The sequence below is a fragment of the Bos grunniens genome, chromosome 8, assembly GCF_055505025.1.
Source record: "Bos grunniens cultivar Pamir isolate PY7600 chromosome 8, Bosgru_T2T1.0, whole genome shotgun sequence".
Taxonomy (NCBI): Eukaryota; Metazoa; Chordata; class Mammalia; order Artiodactyla; family Bovidae; genus Bos; species Bos grunniens.
In genome coordinates this window covers 51,111,104-51,131,309 of record NC_141172.1, presented here as the reverse complement: position 1 = coordinate 51,131,309, position 20,206 = coordinate 51,111,104, and the positions used below count along the sequence as shown (strand labels likewise).

At 43.6% G+C, this 20,206-nt stretch overlaps 1 protein-coding gene and 1 long non-coding RNA gene across 46 annotated transcripts in view; one reads left to right on the top strand and one right to left on the bottom strand.

Annotated features, from left to right (window-relative positions):
- The window catches only part of GCNT1 (glucosaminyl (N-acetyl) transferase 1), a 220,675-nt gene extending 203,262 nt beyond the window's left edge, over positions 1-17,413 (bottom strand). For 20 of the 45 annotated variants that reach the window (XM_086415603.1, XM_086415598.1, XM_086415599.1 and 17 more), the window contains exons 1-2: positions 10,042-12,799; positions 9,076-9,198 (exon numbers count right to left, since the gene is read on the bottom strand). In XM_086415603.1, coding sequence (XP_086271729.1) covers positions 9,076-9,198; positions 10,042-10,236 — 318 coding nt within the window. In that variant the 5' untranslated portion in view covers positions 10,237-12,799. Of the gene's footprint in view, positions 1-9,075; positions 9,254-9,358; positions 12,800-13,796; positions 13,859-16,973; positions 17,060-17,180 lie in introns of those variants that run through there. The other 25 variants (XR_015169759.1, XM_086415579.1, XM_086415582.1 and 22 more) reach the window with 11 other exon arrangements.
- Positions 2,102-10,054, top strand: LOC147367059 (uncharacterized). The gene is made up of 2 exons (XR_015169760.1): positions 2,102-8,855; positions 9,577-10,054. It is a non-coding gene; the product is annotated as an uncharacterized LOC147367059 (long non-coding RNA).
- Positions 17,414-20,206: the final 2,793 nt, after the last annotated feature.

Below are 20,206 nucleotides of genomic sequence, written 5' to 3'. Positions count from 1 at the left end.
GCCCAGGCAAATTATAAATTTGGGGGTTCTGTGAATTCAGGGCTTCTCATGAATCCCAAGGTGTGAAAATTTGCTTGCACAGCTCAGATTCCAGACAACATTCTACTTACTACTACAGTTTATTAGAAAGAATATGACTTACAAACAGTCAAATGGAAGAGATACAGAGGGTAAGGTATGGAAGGGGTGCCAAGCTTCCTGGCTTCTTCTCTGCACAGGCTGCCTCTATTAGCACCTTGATGTGCCCATCAACCCAGAAGGTCTCCCAACAGCTTCTTCAAGTGTCTGTGTAACTCAGTCCCTAGCACCTCTTTCCCTTCCAAGAGGTCAGCCTGTGGGGCTGAAAAGTCCCAGCCTTCTAATTACTTGGTCTTTCTGGTGACCGTTGATTATACAGTGGAAGTGACAACTAGATCAAGGGACTACATCTGATAGACAGAGTGCCTGAAAACTATAGTCGGAGGTTCACAACATTGTACAGGAGGCAGTGATCAAGACCATCCCCAAGAGAAAGAAATGCAAAAAGGCAAAATGGTTGTTTGAGGAGGCCTTACAAATAACAGAGAAAAGAAGTGAAAGGCAAAAGAGAAAAGGAAAGATCTACCCATTTGAATGGAGAGTTTCAAAGAATAGCAAGGAGAGATAAGAAAGCCTTCCTCAGTGATCAAAGGAAGAAACAGAGGAAAACAACAGAATGGGAAAGACTAGAGATCTCGTCAAGAAAATTAGAGATACCAAGGGAACATTTCATGCAAAGATGGGCTCAATAAAGGACAGAAACGGTAGGGACCTAACAGAAGCAGAAGATATTAAGAAGTGGCAAGAATACACAAAAGAACTATACAAAAAAGATCTTCATGACCCAGAATACCACGATGGTGTGATCACTCATCTAGAGCCAGACATCCTGAAATGCGAAGTCCAGTGGGCCTTAGAAAGCATCACTATGAACAAAGCTAGTGGAGGTGATGGAATTCCAGTTGAGCTATTTCAAATCCTAAAAGATGATGTTGTGAAAGTTCTGCACTCAAAATGCCAGCAAATTAGGAAAACTCAGCAGTGGCCACAGGACTGGAAAAGGTCAGTTTTCATTCCAGTCCCAAAGAAGGGCAGTGCCAAAGAATGCTCAAACTACTGCACAATTGCACTCATGTCACATGCTAGCAAAGTAATGTTCAAAATTCTCCAAGTCAGGTTTCAACAATACATGAACTGTGAACTCCCAGATGTTCCAGCTGGTTTTAGAAAAGGCAGAAGAAACAGAGATCAAATTGCCAACATCTACTGGATCACAGAAAAAGCAAGAGAATTCCAGAAAAACATCTACTTCTGCTTTATTGATTATGCTAAAGCCTTTGACTGTGTGGAACACAACTGTGGAAAATTCTTAAAGAGATGGGAATACCAGACCACCTTACCTGTCTCCTGCAAAACCTGTATGCAGATAAAGAAGCAACAGTTAGAACCAGACATGGAACAATGGACTGGTTCCTAATAGGAAAAGGAGTACGTCAAGGCTGTATATTGTCACCCTGCTTATTTAACTTATATGCAGAGTACATCATGAGAAATGCCAGGCTGGATGAAGCACAAGCTGGAATTAAGATTGCCAGGAGAAATTTATCAATAACCTCAGATATGCAGATAATACCACACTTATGGCAGAAAGTGAAGAGGAACTAAAGAGCATTTTGATGAAGATGAAAGAGGAAAGTAAAAAAGCTGGCTTAAAACTCAACATTCAAAAAACTAAGATCATGGCATCCAGTCCCATCATCTCATGGCAAACAGATGAGGAAACAATGGAAACAATGACTGACTTTATTTTTGGGGGCTCCAAAATCACTGCAGATGGTGACCGCAGCCATGAAATTAAAAGACACTTGCTCCTTGGAAGAAAAACAATGACCAATCTAGACAGCGTATTAAAGAGACATTACTTTGGCAACAAAGGTCCACCTAGTCAAAGTTACGGTTTTTCCAGTAGTCATGTATGGATTTGAGAGTTGGACTATAAAGAAAGCTAAGCACCAAAGAATTGATGCTTTTGAACTGTGGTGCTGGAGAAGACTCTTGAGAGTCCCTTGGACTGCAAGGAGATCCAACCAGTCCATCCTAAAGGAAATCAGTCCTAGGTATTCATTGGAAGGACTGATGCTGAAGCTGAAACTCCAATACTTTGGCCACCTGATGTGAAGAATGGACTCAGTGGAAAAGACCCTGATGCTGGGTAAGACAGAGGATGAGATGGTTGGGTGGCATCAGCCACTCAATGGACATGAGCAAGCTCCGGAAACTGGCAATGGACAGGGAAGCCTGGCATGCTGCAGCCCATGGGGTCACAAAGAGTTGGACACAACTGAGCGACTGAACTAACTCTGGTGATCAGTCCCATCCTGAGGCTACCTAGGATCCCTCCCCACCCTCACCTAAGTCACACATTAGCATAAAATCAGGAGTGGAAAAGTGCCCCACTGTGAATAACAAAAGATGTTTTTACCACCCCTATCTCTCTGGACATGCCAAGGGTTCTAGAAGCTGTGGCAGGAACCAGAGACAAACATCGAATATATTGCTTATTATATCACAAGGGCCAACACTAATGCCAATCAACATCATTCCTGATACTTTCCAGGAAGCCTACCACAATGTCTGGCACTAGAAAATGCTCAGTAAATACTGCGCTGATGAAATATCTGACTTTATACACAAACACACCCACCTTGGCAAATGGTTTTGCCACCTCCTTCAGAGAAAAAGTCCTCACAATTCTGATCCCCAAATCTGAGACTACTTCATCCATCTTCTCCCTCCCACTTTCTATCAAAGCCCAATTTCCCCACCTGGGTTCTCAAAACCATCTTCTTTCACCTTCTCTGAAGCCTGGCCCTAGCATTTCTTTCTCATTCACATATCTTTAGCCTCTCCCTCTGTACCAGAGACTTTCCATCAGCATTAGAATATGTTCAATTCTCTTCAATCTCAATTTGAAAAAACAAACAAGAGCAGGCCACAGACCCCCCAATTCCTGCCTACCTTGTAGGTAGGCCTGGCTTCTCAGTCTTAACCAGCTTCTCCTCTTCCTCTGAGCACAATGATCAAACTCTCCAAGGCCAGCCCCCTCTCCTTCTCATTCTACACCCCTCTTTGGGTGATCTTTTTAAAGCACCTCTTCCTCTTAGGAACTGAGCTAGCGGTGTTCTGGAGATCTTTTTCATATAGTGTGTGCTGTGCTTAGTCACTCAGTCGTGTCTGACTCTTTGTGACCCCATGGACTGTAGCCCAGCAGGTTCCTCTGTCCATGGGATTCTCCAGGCAAGAATACTGGAGTGGGTTGCCATGCCCTCCACCAGGGGATCTTCTCAACGGAGGGATCGAACCCTGGTCTCCCGTACTGCAGGCAAATTCTTTACTGCCTGAGCCACCAGGGATATTCAAGGACTATTTATTTGCAACGGCCTCGAAATATGTATTTCTATCCCAGATCTCTTTCAGGAGTTCCCTCTGCCTACTCCCCGACTCCATCTGGAATGCCTCAAAAGCAAACAGATTCAAGTGGAATTACTTTCCCTCCCCCACCTGTGCCAAACCCACTCCTCCCCTAGTCCCCTTCAACCGAAAATGGTTTCACCATCCTATCCCACTCAGGTATTTATGCCCAGCTTTTTTTTTTTTTTAATTTAAATTTATTTATTTTAATTGGAGGCTAATTACAATATTGTATTGGTTTTGCCATACATCAACATGAATCCGCCACGGGTGTACACATGCTCCCCATCCTGAACCCCCCTCCCTCCTCCCTCCCCATAGCATCCCTCTGGGTCATCCCTTCATTTCTTATATGATATTATACATGTTTCAATGCCATTCTCCCAAATCATCCACCCTCTCCCTCTCCCACAGAGTCCAAAAGACTGTTCTATACATCTATGTCTCTTTTGCTGTCTTGCATACAGGGTTATTGTTACCATCTTTCTAAATTCAAAATATATGCATTAGTATACTGTACTGGGGAGAAGGCAATGGCACCCCACTCCAGTACTCTTGCTTGGAAAATCCCATGGATGGAGGAGCCTGGTAGGCTGCAGTCCATGGGGTCGCTAAGAGTCAGACACGACTGAGCTACTTCACTTTCACTTTTTCACTTTCATGCACTGGAGAAGAAAATGGCAACCCACTCCAGTGTTCTTGCCTGGAGAATCCCAGGGGCAGGAAAGCCTGGTGGGCTGACATCTATGGGGTCACACAGAGTCGGACCGACTGAAGTGACTTAGCAGTAGCAGTATACTGTATTGGTGTTTTTCTTTCTGGCTTACTTCACTCTGTATAATAGGCTCCAGTTTCATCCACCTCATTAGAACTCATTCAAATGTATTCTTTTTAATGGCTGAGTAATAATACTCCATTGTGTATATGTACCACAGCTTTCTTATCCATTTGTCTGCCGATGGACATCTAGGTTGCTTCCATGTCCTGGCTATTATAAACAGTGCTGCGATGAACATTGGGGTACACGTGTCTCTTTCAATTCTGGTTTCCTCGGTGTGTATGCCCAGCAGTGGGATTGCTGGGTCGTATGGCAGTTCTATTTCCAGTTTTTTAAGGAATCTCCACACTGTTCTCCAAAGTGGCTGTACTAGTTTGCATTCCCACCAACAGTGTAAGAGGTTCCCTTTTCTCCACACCCTTTCCAGCATTTATTGCTTGTAGACTTTTGGATCACAGCCATTCTGACTGTATGCCCAACTTTTAAATCATTTTTGATAGCTTCTCTCCAACAACTATACCCAAACAGTAACTACCTTCTTACTGATTTCTAACTACAAACTCATTATCTCTCTCATGCTCTCCATCCGTCCTCCATCTACTCCCCTCTCTACCCCTGGGTGGCTGCAAAAAGCCTTTGCACTATCAGGCCACACCCCATTCTCCCCCTCCCCAGCGTGTGTGGACAGGCTGTGCTCACACAAAGTGACTGGCTCAGGGGACTGCCTCTGACCTGACCTGGTGGGACAAGCAGTACATCTTTTCTAATTGGTCCACCCAGAAGGGAGTCTTTTCCTGGTTTGCACAGATACCATATATGCCAATAGGGCCTACCCCTCCAAACACAGCAGTGAGGATGATCATTTTTAAAACCCAAATCTAATCATCTTATCTCTTATTTAAAAGTTTTCAGTGAGTTCCCTCTACCTTTTCATTAAAGTGCAAAGTCCAAAAGATGGCCCAAGAGGCCTCATCCCAAGCTACATTCCTTCTTTGGTCTCAACCATTTCAGCCTGAACACTAAACCCTAATTCACCTCACTTCTACTCATTTTTAAGGCCTCATTTTAAGTACTTCTTTTCAGAAACACCTATCCTGAGAAATCCCTTCCCCTAATCTGGGTTAGGTCTCCAGGTTAAATGGTCTCCAGACACTTGTGCTTCTCTGAAGTACCACTTATGACTGTAATTGCCTATATGACTATGTGCTTGTCTCTCGCCCTGTCCTTGAGACACTAGACTAAATGGTCCGTAAAGGTAGAGCACTTCTATCCCATTCACAGCTGTAGGCCAGAGCTGACAATGCCTAGAATCGAATAGGTGCTCAGTAAATAGTGGTTCAATGAGTAAACAGGTCATTCAAGTTCACAGGACCCTCCCAAACAATCTGGCTCCCTCTTTAGCAAAAGAAAAATTCATCATGGGAGGACGTTCTTAGTAAATTTACTGCACTGATTATCCAATAACACATAGACTCCTGACTGGAAATATTAGTACAATCAATGAATCAGAAATTCTGGGTGCTTAATGGTAGCAGGAGCAGTTCTCTGGATTTGTATTTGTGATTATAATCCTCTTTTAAGCTACCAGGACCAGTTTCCTGTGTGCAATCACACAGGACCCTATGCTCTGCTTAATGCTCAGTTATCTGTTGCCATCTTAAAATTCATAATGTTTAAAGAAGGGGCCCCACAAACTCTGTAGCCAGCCTAGAGCCTTATAAATTAGTCTGATTTCTGCAAGGGGCCAATGAATAGCCAGTCCCTAGCTAAGAATGCATCTTTTATAACCAAGGCAATGTTTTCAACCTCCATAAGGTCTATATTATACTTGCAGGATTATACATGAGGATTATACTTGCAGGACATTTTTTTCTTCTGGTAAGCAAAATCATATATTACTTATAATTCTCTTCCATAAAATTAGTATTTCTCAGACTAGAGAAACACACAGTTTTCCTAGTTATTGATGTTAGGCAAAAAAATTTTAATTTCTTTTAAAACTAAATTCTACTTTAAGCATAATTTACACCAGGTCTCATTGTTAAATTTTTGCTTAGAATTTTGTTTGACGTTCTTATATGAGAGACTGTGTTGATTTTTTCAAATCAACAACCATCATTCATTGATACCCCATCACCTTAAAAGACAACTGAAAGACATCAAGCAATTAAAATGAGAAAAATGAAAACTGCTGTAGGATTCCTTTTTAGCTTCCACATTTTAAACTTTAGAAATTTGACACAAAAAAAAAAAGAAAGAAAGAAATTTGACAGCCACATCAAACACTTAAAATTTCTTTGGAAGCAAAGTCTTGCAAGATATACATGGCCATTCAGAAAGAACCCTGATTCAGTCATCTTTATTATAAAAATACTTAAAGTGTTAGATAGCTTCTCTAGTCATTAGAAGTTTAAAGTTAATTATGTTCAGTATACACTTTAGTTCATAAATGTCTAAAGCATTTTAAATATTCGCTCATTTTTTTTGTCAACTAGGTAACTATGCTCCCCAGGGGATATCTAACAACGTCTGGAGACATTTTTGGTTGTTATAACTAGACGGAGGCAGTTAAAACTGGGACCAGTAGCATCCAGTGGGTTGAGCCAGGAACACTGCTGCTACACAGCTTACAATGCACAGGACAATCCCAACAGGAAATCATTTGGCCCAAAATGTCAGAAGTGCCAATAGTGAAGGAACTCTGGTCTAAGCATACATGCATTTGCCACATATAGGCAACAAGGACATGTGACAACCTCAAGCCATGTCTCCTGTGTCAAAGCCAGTGTGTTTAAAAATACAGACAGACCCAGGAGAAACACCAGACTTATAAGAACAGTCATTTGGGAACTCCCTTTTTAAGACAGGGAGTAAGGTAGCTGACAGCCTGAACTAGAACTATAAACAAACAGTAACACAATTCCTTGGTTGGCCCATAAAAAGACTACTTTTGTCAGTGCAGGTGACCTAATCTACATGTCACAGAAAACAGAAATTGAGACTGAGATCACTTTCAATAGGATTAATTTGTTTCCTGCGACCTCATTTCAGAAAAATGTACAACATATATATTATAGGTCAGAATTTTTCATTCACTTGAGAATGTGATCACCAGGTATAGCAGTTTATAAGAGATTTGAAAACACGATGAATAAACCAAATTTGATTTGATTTCTTGTGTTTTAAGAAAGGAAAAAAGCCAACATTTAAAAATCACTTTTTACATTTTTTTTTTTAAATAAAGTTTGTTCAATTATTGGGTAGGGAAGCTCTGGTCACACTGGGCTAGAATTCCTGTACGATTAGAGGGAGAGAATGGCCGATACCTGCCCAGGTGTTGGCAGGTCACCTGGAACCAATTTCAGTCCATTTAGTTCTCCCCATGAATTACCTATTTAGTTCCTGTAGATCTGTAGTGTGTTTTTTTGTTTTTTGTTTTTTTTTCTGGCCAAACCAAACAACATGTGGAGATCTTTGTTTCCATATCAGGGATTGAACCAGTGGCCCCTGCAATGGAAGCTCACAGAGTCGTAACCACTGGGCCACCAGGGAAGTCCCTAAATTTCATTTTGTACATAGTTGATCCTGCTTGTGCTCAGTCACTAACTCACCTCTGATTCGACAATTTGGACAGTAGCCCACCAGGAGATAGTTCATAATTCTCAAGAGAAACAGTTCTTTAGTGTTAAGCAACAAAATTGCAAATGGAAAAGAGCTAGAGAACTTCTCTGGTGGTCCAGTGGTTAGGAATCCACCTGCCAACGCAGGGGACACGGGTCGGCCTCCTGGTCCAGGAAGATCCCACATGCCTCAGAGCAACTGAGCCTGTGCGCCACAACTACTGAGCCCACGTGCCGCAACCACTGAAGCCACGCTCTCAGCAAGAGAAGCCACCAAAATGAGAAGCCCCTGCTGGTGCCAACTAGAGGAAGTCCCTGCAGCAACAAAGACCCACATGACCAAACAGTAATAAAGAAGAAGTAACTAGTGACTGGAAGCTGTCCTATAATTGAAATCCAGTACATGTTTAGGGTCAAGGCTGAGAAGTTCCTTTCCAACATCAGGCTGAAGGAAAGGCAGAGGCGCTGACTGGAACCTTCCAACCCTCACCATGAGATAGAAGGGGGAAAAAATCAACCTCTTTTATCTACCAATAAAACTCTGTAAAAGTAAATTCACTGTGTGTTGCTGCTGCTGCTAAGTTGCTTTAGTCGTGTCCAACTCTGTGTGACCCCATAGATGGCAGCCCACCAGGCTCCCCTGTCCCTGGGATTCTCCAGGCAAGAACACTGGAGTGGGTTGCCATTTCCTTCTTTCTAAACATGGAACGGTGTTTGAGAACTCCAAAGTTTCCCTGAAGGACCATCTTGAAGGTCTGCTAAAAATCCGTGAAGGCTTAATGATTAAGCCACAGCAGAAAGCCATTTTCCTTAATCCGGGGCAGTGGGGTTGGAACTGCCTGGGTTCCTAGCAGGTAATTTACGCTGATCTTTAAAAACCATTCAGCCCTCTTCCTCCCTTCTGTAAAACAAATCCGCCCTTCAGAACAGCTCTAAAAGGGGGGCAGGATGCCCAGAGAAGCTTACAAGTAAGTGTCCGGCCAGATGCTCACCTAGCCCTCACCAAATGCAGACCACAAAAACCTGTGGCCCTGTTCTCATCTCCAGGCACCAGGCTTTCTCTGAACACTGTATATCCCCTCAATTTGCCTCCTGTCCTACTACTTGTAAAATGAAGACTCTCTTCCCCCTAGAACGAAATAACAAAGCCAACGAGTGTGCAGGATGCCAGGTGACTATAAGACTCACCTCCAACCGGGCAGCCCGCAAGGTCCAGCCTCGATGCACGGGCGACCTATCATCCACCGAGAAAGATGAGAAGTGGGTAGCAGGCTGGGGTGCCTGTGTTTTGCTCGGTATCCAGAAACAGAGCTGCAAGGCAGGGAGGGAAAGAGCTGTGAAGGAGAGCTTCTTCCACCTCAAAAAGCTAATCAACAAAAATTGGAAACATTTGAATCAGAAATTGGGCGCTAGCAACACAAAACCAAAAAGAAACCTAGGAAGGGAATATAATGCGTTCAAGAACAATCACCTGTTTCACCACAGAGCCAGCAGCAGCAGCACGCGTTTTCTAGACGTGGCGTGAAGCATGCAGAGCAAACAGGAAGGTGAGGAAACGCGTGAGGGCTTTGGAGCCCCTAGAGTAGCGTCTCTTTTCCAGTGGTTAGCCCCTAGGATGAGTCATTTAACATCCCGGCGCAGGCTTCTATCTTTATCAGTAAAATGGGGGTAATAAATACCTCTCCGCAGGGCCACGATTAGGCTTATTCGAAGTTAAAGCCTCTGGACCCCAAAGCACAACAGTGAGTAGCTGTTCGCGCCCGGCCTCTCCACGCCCGCAGCCGCCAACTCCCGATTCCTAAACTACTACTCGCTACGTGAACCAGGGGGAAAGACAGCAGAAACAAGCGGCTTCCAGGTGATACTGGGCACCAAAGTCCTAGCCCCAGGCTCCCCGAACCGGACGGAAGAGTTGGGTCGAGGCAGGGCGCTCTGCACCACCCCCGGTCCCGGACGCACAAGCTGGAAGCGGATTCCCACCGCGCATCCTCTTTCTCCTGCCCCGGCTCCGCGTCCTCTTTCCCGGAGGAGCTGAGCCCACTCGCTGCAGCCGGGCCCTGGTTAAGTGGCGGCTTCCTCTTTCCCGCCTATCCTTCCCATTTCCTCCCCTCCAGCCAGGCAGCCAAGCAGGAGACCTGGTGGGGCGTTGGTTACCTGCAGCGAGCGCCTGGCCCGGAAGACGCTGGAGGGTGCTGGGCAGCACGGGGACGCTCTCGCCCGGCGCTGCTCCGCGCTAGGCTGACTGAGCTCTTGGCGCCGGAGGACCGCGCGGCCGGGCCTCGGGCCGCCCACCCTCGCGCCCGTGCGCCACGCCCCTGGGCCCGCCCCGCTAGGCCCCGCCCAGCGCATCCCTGCTTCGCAGACCTCTGCTGCCGTGGGCCTTCTGGCCCAAGTCAGCGCGCCCTCTGGGCATTTCGTTGTCTGGTGGAAGTGCTTGACTCTGCGTGCTTCCTTTTTCTCCTTCCTTAGGTTGACTTGGGTTCTTAGATGGGAGAACCGCTTAGGGACTGAGCACTTGAGTGGGGTCTTCAGAATTTTATACCCCCTTCCTGGGAGGCAGGAACCGCGGGAAGCGCTGTCTTTTCTGATTTTAAAAATAGAGTTTACAACCAAAGGAAAAAAAAAATTCCGGAGGTCTTTATATTGTGTTAAAATTAGGTGTGACCATTGGGTTTGTTTGTTTTCCGTGATGAGAGACGTCTACAGGGTTCTGTGGGTCTCCTGAACACAAGGCCTTTCTGTGTCCCCCAGTTCTTTGATTATAGGAAACAGCCTCCATTCAGCTTCCATGACCTTCCCTGAGTTCCACTGAGCAGATTCAAGCAGTTATTAAGACCAAGGATAAACAATCAAGAGCAGCCCTGGGGCAAGGTCCCTTTTCCGCATCAACAAATACACACACAATATCTTTGAACTGTTCCACAAATACTGAAACACAGTATATTGCCCAGGAGCATTTAGACCCCAGTGCCGTTAGACCTGAAGGTTGATGATGCTGACTTATCTCACCACCAACCCATCAGAAAAATGCTTGCGAGCTAATCACACCATCTTTGAATAGTTAATGCAAAACTTCTCACTATCCTCCCCAAGTTGGGACAATACAGTTTTGAGGGCAGTTAATACACTGTGTCCCTTTTTGCCTGGAAAAGTAATAAAGCGATCCTTTTCTACTTCACCCAAAACTCTGTCTCCAAGATTCAATTAGGCAACAGTGTACAGAGAAGCTGAACTTTTGGCATCATGAGGTTTACTTACTAAAAAATTTAGTATTTTAAAAACTCATTACATTCGTGTGTGAGTGTGTGTGCACACGTGCCAAGTCATGTCTGACTCTTTGGGATTTTAACTCCTGGAGTGCAGGTTATTTATCTTCCTATCACTAATTCACCCAACACATATGCATTGAAATAAATGAAGGAACTAACTGAATACAGTCATTTCCCTACCCACCGGTTCCTGTTGGGGCTGTGGGGTAAAGCTGAGGTGCTGTGAGTGGGTGGGTTTCCCTGTAACAGGAAGTTTGCCTAGTGTTCATCATTCTAATCAAAGGGGGTCACTGCTCAGGGGAGACGCATGAACACAAAGAGAAGGGCTGGTACCCACTGACTCTCTGAGGCTCACCTTCTTGGGCTTTGGACTTGATGGGGTTAGATGCCCTCGGGACAGGGGTGTTTGTATAGATATATCCACACAGAGCAGAAGGTGACAGTTCCAGGTAAGTGGAACATATATTAGCCACTCGGCAGCGCACACAGGTTTCAAGCCAACTCACCTGTCTCTTTTATGGAGACCTGACCTTTTCTCTTCTAGACAATGGAACATTCTGAGAGGACTGCTATGGACTCTCCTCCTCCCCACCCCTGTGCCAGAGCATTGCTAGGCGAAGCAGCAACAAGCAGGCCAGCCATCCTGACAATGGGGGAGTCACTAGTGAGATATTCCTAGGGGGATATAGATCTTGCCTGAGGATATTCCTCCTCCTCCAATAATCTTGGAACATCTTGCTTTAATTTTATTTAGGAATCTTCTTAAAATGCATTATGTGCAAGACCTAGAACAAGGAAAGGGAGCTCCTTGTTCATGAACCTCTAAGCCATGGTTTATATTTTTATCATGGAAACAAAAATCAGAACCCAAAATATCTTCTGCAGATATACACAGCATGTACATATTGGTTAGAGTTAGAGAAAAAGTAATTGCAACTTTTTTTCAATCTATTGCCAATCCAGATGACGTTTTTCACTAAAAGACAAAGTGGTATTTTAAAATTCCTTAAGTCAAGCCATTGTGAAAGCAATTATACTAAAACTCTAATACTGCATTATGAAATTAAATTCATAAATTTTATTAATTCAGTGTTTGAAACTAAGCCTGTCACTTCCACTAGATTAAACATGTTTCCTCCACCCTCACTTGACCAGTTTTTTTCTTACTGTGCTTTCAGCAAGACTATTTTCAGTTTTTTGGGTTTTTTTTTAATTATCAATACTTAGTATTCCTATTTAGGGGAGCAGAATATGCCATCCCAAAACATGTCCCTTTGTCATAAGAGTCATTTTAAACTGGTTATTTTTAAGAAACTTCAAACACAAGAAAAGCTCTGAAACCAAGTTAAAGTTACTCTTGTGTGAAGATATTTTTATATATAAGAGAAATCATATGTGACACCTTTGTAAAGGTGTCTCTTTCCCTGTACTAGGAAGAGGTAGTGTGGAAGTGTTAGTCGCTCAGTCGTGCCCAACTCTTTGCAACCCCATGGACTGTAGCCCCGCAGGTTCCTCTGTCAATGGGCTTCTCCAGGCCAGAATACTGGAGTGGATTGCCATTCCCGTCTCCAGGAGAACTTCCCAACCCAGGGACCGAACCCAGGTTTCCCGTGTTGCAGGAGGATTCTTTACCCTCTGAGCCACCAAGGAAGCCCTACTAGGAAGAGAGAGAATGACAAACCTCTAAAAATTCTTATCAAAGCATCACAACACTCCTTTTGTTCACTGTGCTTTTTTTTTTTTGATGACTATCTAAAGTGACTATGCCCTACCCCGCCCACATCTTCTTTCATCTTTAGCTGAAGATGGTATTTAAGGTGAGGGCTTAAACCATTTGGGAAAATTACTCAATTTTACCAGGCCTTTCCCAGTAAAGTGTAAGATACACAGCCAATTTTGAAGTCTTAATATGAAAAAAAAAATTTAGTATCTCATTTAAATGTATTAAAAAATATTAATTATAGGTTGAAATGACAGTATTTTGGATATATTGTTTATAAAAGTATTTAAACATTTTTAATTAAAAGAGCGGAAGAGTGAATACAATTTGTTGCTAGTGTTACTGAACCAAACTTGAGTCTACTCACCTATTTTGCAGCAAAATCAATTTACTGACACCAGTTTTGGTGAAGGAATGCACAGCATTTATTTTCAGGGTGCCAAGCAAGGAAAACTGGCAGCCCATGATCGAAACTCTCAGACTCCCTGACAGCCTTCAGGGTGGGGCTTTTAAAGAAACCATTTGGGGTGAGGGTTGCAGCTCATGGACTTTTTTCTGACTGGTCAGTGGTGCTGTTTCCAGAATCTTTATCATCAACATTCTGGTTCCCACCAGTCTGGGGTCTACTGTTTCTGGTGAGCTTGTAGACAGCATCCTGGGTGGGTGGGGGTCTTAGAGGTTCTTGACGACAACTCAAAGATATGTATCAGATGGTTCTTTGTATCCCTTGAGGAGGAACTAGGACTTTGTTTTATTGTTGCATGCTGTAGTGTTGCACTATTGCTTTTTGCCTGCTTTCCCTCTGTTTCTGCATTCCCTCACTTTCCTAATTGATAACTGCTTGAGTCTGCTCTTTGGCATACAGGACTAAAGCCTTTTTCTACAAACGAGAAACAAGCAACATGGAAGGGTTTTTGTACCTGGGAAGGTCCCACAGGGTGGTGATCAGTTTCAATCCCCCCTTTGCTTGATACTCTTCGATCTTGAGGGGAACAGGGGCATGACAAGAAAGAGAATAAAGTTTTGAATAGAGAGGTTAGTCATAAATTTGACAAGGGAACTCATTTTTAGGGGGCTTGGTTTCACTAGCATTACAGTTGCAACTTTGAATATATATTGCCAAGCAACGCTAGTTCTGTTGCCTAACACAGTTTGCATAGTTTGTTCAGTTATATTGTGAACACTGATGAATTGATCATCGGACTTAATGTGTAGTATTCTTTTGTTAGGAAAATTCATTTCAAGATCCAGATAGTGAATTATAAATTAATTTTTAGAATATATCTTTGTCAGTTGGATGTGGCATATATCCTATGGATATAATCCACTTATTCTTAATTATCACAATAATTTATAATCCATCATAAATCTATACAAGTTCAGACAGTATTTCTGGATCTCTTAGGGGTTATAGCAGTTATTTTTATAGAGAATTTAAGAATTTAAGGAATTAAACGTATAATGGGGGATTGAAAAAGCAGAAAGGGAAACATGGGCAGTGACAAAGAGATGCCCATAACTGAGGGGAGTGGAGCGAGAAGTGTGGCGTTATCAGAAACTAAGAGCTGGAACAACGTTATGTGGCAGCCTGGATTGGAGGGGAGTCTGGGGAGGAATGGATACATGTGCGTGTATGGCTGAGCGCCTTTGCTGTTCACCTGAAACTGTCACAACGCTGTTAATCGGCTAGACTCCAGTACAAAACAAAACGTGAAACAAGAAGAAACTAAGAGCTGGGAGAATGCCCCTGAGGAGCAGCACTCAGACCTCTGAGGTTGGGGAGGGGAGTACCCAGCTGGGCACGCTACTTCTGAAGGCAAGTGTTGAGGCTGGAAGAGAGGGTAAATTAAAAATTGGAAAATTGGAACCAACTGCCGCAGCCAGGTAAAAGAGCCGCTGCTTGGTGACACTGGTGGGAATGATTACCTGAATTGTTTTTCCTCACTGACTAAATATCAAGGAGCAAATCCCTTCTCCCTCCACCAGCTCTCTGCTCTGCTCGAGCGCCCCCTATTGGCAAAACCTTGCAGGAAAAGTCGTTGGCTTTGTCACACCCACAGCATCCCAGAAGAGTACAGAAGAATGGGCTTGAGTCACAAGATAACACCTTAATAACCAGCATGAGGAGTAAACTCATAATTGCAATTTTCAACTATCCTAATGTTATAGATTCAGGGTAGGTAGGTAGGTAGGTAGGTTTAGTCACTCAGTCATGTCCAACTCTTGCAACCCCATGGACTGTAGCCCACCAGGCTCCTCTGTCCCTTGGATTTCCCAGGCAAGAATACTGGAGTGAATTGCCATTTCCTTTTCCAGGGGATCTTCCTGAGCCAGGGATCAAACCCAAGTCTCCTGACTGAGCCACATCTTAATAACCAGCACGAGGAGTAAACTCATAATTACAAGCTATAACTATTCTAATATTATAGATGCAGGGAAGTGCTTATAAACAGAGCTGTTACAGTGATGACACTTCTGATACATTTTTTTAATATAATAAAACTGATTAAAAGCACAACTCAAATAAGGAGACAGTATTAAACTTAATTCAAACCCTGTGCTCTCGAAAGACAGTGGAGGTTTAAAAGAAAAAACAAACCGTCATCCCCACACCATTTTGTGTTTCAGGAAACGGCTTACTGCAAAGAACCACCACCTTTCCTCAAGTAACTTAGATAAAACTCACCCAGAACTCCCTATGATAAGACCAGACACAGAATCCTCCAAATTCCCTTCTTTGTTTCGTAAAATCAGTAGCTGAACTGTTTTTCCTACTTACCTATCTGGACAAAATGCCTGCCCACTTGACTTTAGTTAGGCATTCTTCTTTTCCCAGTTTTTCTTTCATTCACCCTCTGCTAAGCTAACATTGAGAGGCAGGAAAAAACCCTAATTGCCCCTACCAAGAAGCCCCTTCCTGGGAATTCCCTACAGGTCCAGGAGTTAGGACTCCATGCTTCCACTGGAAGGGCATGGGTTACATCCCTGGCTGGGGAGCGAAGAGTCTGCATGCCACCTGATGGACGTTGGGGGATGGAAGGGGAGCCCCTTCCTTTCCTGACCTCAAGGAAAACTTTTCCTGGTCAGTTGCCTGGTCAAGACAGCTGTTCCTCTCACTCTTTCATTCTAGCCCTGTTGACTCTCCCATGAAAGAAAGGCTCTTTGCTGCCTGACCTTTCAAAAGCTTGTAGAGCTTATAAATGGAGTACTCTCCATTATAATCTCCCCTCCCCCTAGTGCAATAAACCCCTTTTCTGAATTGCAATAATCCTTTTGAGTAAAGTCTCCCCTTACCAAACCTGGAATTGGTTTCTGTTTGACAGTATTCTGGTGCTATGACTTGGCTCAAAAACTATGGGCCTCTATCTACAAAGGTAGAGATTCGAGGCAACTTTGGTGAGTTCAGGAAACCTTGGTAAATTCAGGTCTTGAGCCAGCGCTCTGGATTTCTTTGTTGTGCATGCTAAGTCGCTTCAGTTGCGTCCAATTCTTTGCAACCCCATATACTGTAGCCCACCCGGCTCCTCTGTCCATAGGATTCTCCATGCAAGGATGCTGGAGTGGGCTGCCATTTCCTTCTCCAAGGGGAGCTTCCTGACCCAGGGATTGAATCCATGCCTCTTTTGTCTCCTGCACTGGCAGGTGGGTTCTTTACCACTAGTGCCACCTGGGAAGCCTCTCTTGTTTGTTTGTTTGTTTTTAATTAATTAATTTTAATTGAAGGCTAATTACTTTACAATATTGTAGTGGTTTTTGCCATACATTTACATGAATCAACCGTGGGTTGAACCACAGTAAAGTTACTTTTATTCTTTCCAACAAAAAGAGAGTCTTTGCTTGTCACAATTCAGTTTAATATCTTCAAAAATGGCAACCTTTACCAAAAGCAATTTAGAACTTCAGAGGCTTCTTTAGCAAACATGGGATCTTGCCAAATTCTCCCTTCCCATCATTCCCCCATTCCCTTTTATCATTGGAACCTTCTCTTCAGCTTCCTTGAATCCTTTGATCCGTCCCCCTTCAACGCCCATATCTCCTCCAACCCCATCCACCGTATGGGACCCCTCCCTACCCATCGCAGGCCCTCAAATCCTTACCTCTTAAGAGTTGGGCCCCTTCTGTTCTGCTCACCTCCTCTTCACTCCATTGGTGAAGGAAGGACCTCCTGTTCTAAAGAGAACCAGACGGTCATAGACATGACACCTGGTATTAGACAGGTGAGACTGATAGAAATTTATTAGTAGGCTCAGCTGGGGAAGGAGAATACAGCATGTCATTCAGGACCTCCTGGGAGTTACACTCACCATCAGAGTGAATCAGCAGGGCCTGTGAGAGGCAGGCTCTGTGGCAGAGACACAAGTGATGGTGACCCTTGGTTTCCGTGGGAATATGTGATATCTTATTTAAGTAATTGTGTGGGCTGGCAGGGAGGTAAGACTCCTCCCTGAGGAGTCAGCAGAGCATCTGGTCTGGCTGATAGGGGAACTAGCTGAGTGGAGACGAAAGCAGGGGAACTCAGGGTGAGGCCCTTGAGTATCAAGGCAGCACAGGGAACGTCAGGCCTTCAAGTACACCCTCCTCCCATCAGGGGCTCTTGAGGGCCTCAGGGAGCCCAACGGTAACACTTGCCTGAAAAAAAGTCATTGGAAACAGACTGGATATTTTAGCTACTCACATAGGCTTTGGAGGCACACGGATGACCACTTGATCTTTCCTTGGTCCCTTTCCCCAAATTTAGTCCACAGACTCCATAAGATTACACATCAGGGCAGAGGAAATCTTAAAGGTCTGCTTTACCAACATGCATGGTGATGCTTAAGCCTCATATTGAGCAAGTAATTCTTGGCTAGAAACACAACTGTGGTCAAAATATAGAGGTGGGAAAAAGATGAGAGCTGCACACCCACTTACATGAACCAGTGAGTTGAAACGTTGACATTGAAGCTGTAAACTTTCTATTTGTGCCTGTCTCTATTTGCATGTATATGTGTACATACATAAAAGAATATATGTATTATCTGTGTTAGCTATGTGCTCAGTTGCTTTAGTCATGTCCAGTTCTTTGCAATGCTATGGACTGTAGCCCATTATAGACTACAAGGCCATATCTTGTCTATGGCTTTCTCTAGAAAAGAATCTTGGAGTGGGTTACCCTGCCATCCTCCAGGGGATCTTCCTGACCCAGAAATCAAACCCGCATCTCTTGTGTCTCCTGCTTTGTAGGTGGATTCTTTACCAATAGTGCCACCTGGAAAGTCCATGTATGTTTATGCATATACTACTTTCCTAAATACAGATGGTATTACCAAATTAGATGATAAAATCCCTTAAATGTCCTCAGTTCTGACTGACGTAGAAATAAGTTAGTGCTTATGTAAATTAAATATTCCTAAAATTCCCAGAAATTAAAGACATTGAACTTCTAATATATTTATCCCTAATACTTCTAAAATGAAATTTTAATACTCAGGTGACTGCAGCCATGAAATTAAAAGACGCTTACTCCTTGGAAGGAAAGTTATGACCAACCTAGATAGCATATTCAAAAGCAGAGACATTACTTTGCCAACAAAGGTCCGTCTAGTCAAGGCTATGGTTTTTCCTGTGGTCATGTATGGATGTGAGAGTTGGACTGTGAAGAAGGCTGAGCGCTGCAGAATTGATGCTTTTCAACTATGGTTTTGGAGAAGACTCTTGAGAGTCCCTTGGACTGCAAGGAGATCCAACCAGTCCATTCTGAAGGAGATCAGCCCTGGGATTTCTTTGGAAGGAATGATGCTAAAGCTGAAACTCCAGTACTTTGGCCACCTCATGTGAAGAGTTGACTCATTGGAAAAGACTCTGATTCTGGGAGGGATTGGGGGCAGGAGGAGAATGGGACGACAGAGGATGAGATGGCTGGATGGCATCACTGACTCGATGGACGTGAGTCTGAGTGAACTCCGGGAGTTGGTGTTGGACAGGGAGGCCTGGCGTGCTGCGATTCATGGGGTCGGAAAGAGTCGGACACGACTGAGCGACTGATCTGATCTGATCTGATCTGAAGAGTACTTTCAAGGTACTTCTGCAGAAACTATCCCAAATATTTAAAGAATTCATGTTCACATAATTTAGGTAAATATTTGGAAAATAACACTAGCCTGATATTGTCAGTTTAATAAAAGTTTTTAATAAAAACTTGTCTTCTGAGTTATCATCATCAAGCATAAAAAAAGCACACATTTTTTATTCTATTTGGACACATTCTTCCTAAAATTATCTAGATTTTCTGATTAATAAGCTAACATTATTGGAAAAGTCTCTGATGCTGGGAAAGGTTGAGAGCAGAAGAATAAGAGGGCGTCAGAGGATGAGATGGCTGAATGGCATCACTATGGATGTGAACTTGGGCAAACTTCAGAAGATGGGAAGGGACAGGGAGGCCTGGCTTGCTGTAGTCCATGGGGTTGCAAAGAGTTAGACGTGACTGGGGGACTGAAAAACAACAATATCTACTATATGTTTGTGGTAGTGGTGTAGTCACTAAGTCCTTTTCAATTCTTTACAATCCTATGGACTGTAGCCAGCCAGGCTCCTCCTCTCCAGGCCAGAATACTGGAGTGGGTTGCCATGCCCTCCTCCAGAGGATATTCCTGACCCAGGGATCAAAGGAAACATATGGCTATAGAAAAAAGTTTTGAAATGTATATTCTTTAGCTTGGCTAGTCAGCTACAATATGGCAATATATAAGAGTTTGCAGTTTTTACATCATAGTTCTGTCTGTAAGTGTATTATTAAATAGTTTTCTAAGGCTACACTAACCAAGTATCAGAGACTGGCTGGCTTAACCAACAGCACTTTATTTTCTTACAGTTCTGGAGGCTGGAGGCCCCTAGGCTTGACACAAGTCAAAGTGTTAGCAAAGTTGATATCTTCTGAAACCTCTGTCCTTAGCTTGTAGATTATTGTCTTCTCCCTCTGTCTTCCTATAGGGACCCTGTCTGTATCGGATTAGGACCTACTCTAATGACCTCATTTAACTTACTATTTGAAGACCCTATTTCCAAATACAGTCATATATGGGGACACTTAGGTGTTAGGTCTAAAATATATGAATTTTAAAAGAACATAATTCAGCCCATAATTCATGGCATCCGGTCCCATCACTTCATGGCAAATAGATGGGGAAACAGTGGAAACAGTGGCTGACTATATTTTGGGGGGCTCCAAAATCACTGCAGATGGTGACTGCAGCCATGAAATAAAAAGACGCTTACTCCTTGGAAGGAAAGTTATGACCAACCTAGATAGCATATTCAAAAGCAGAGACATTACTTTGTCAATAAAGGT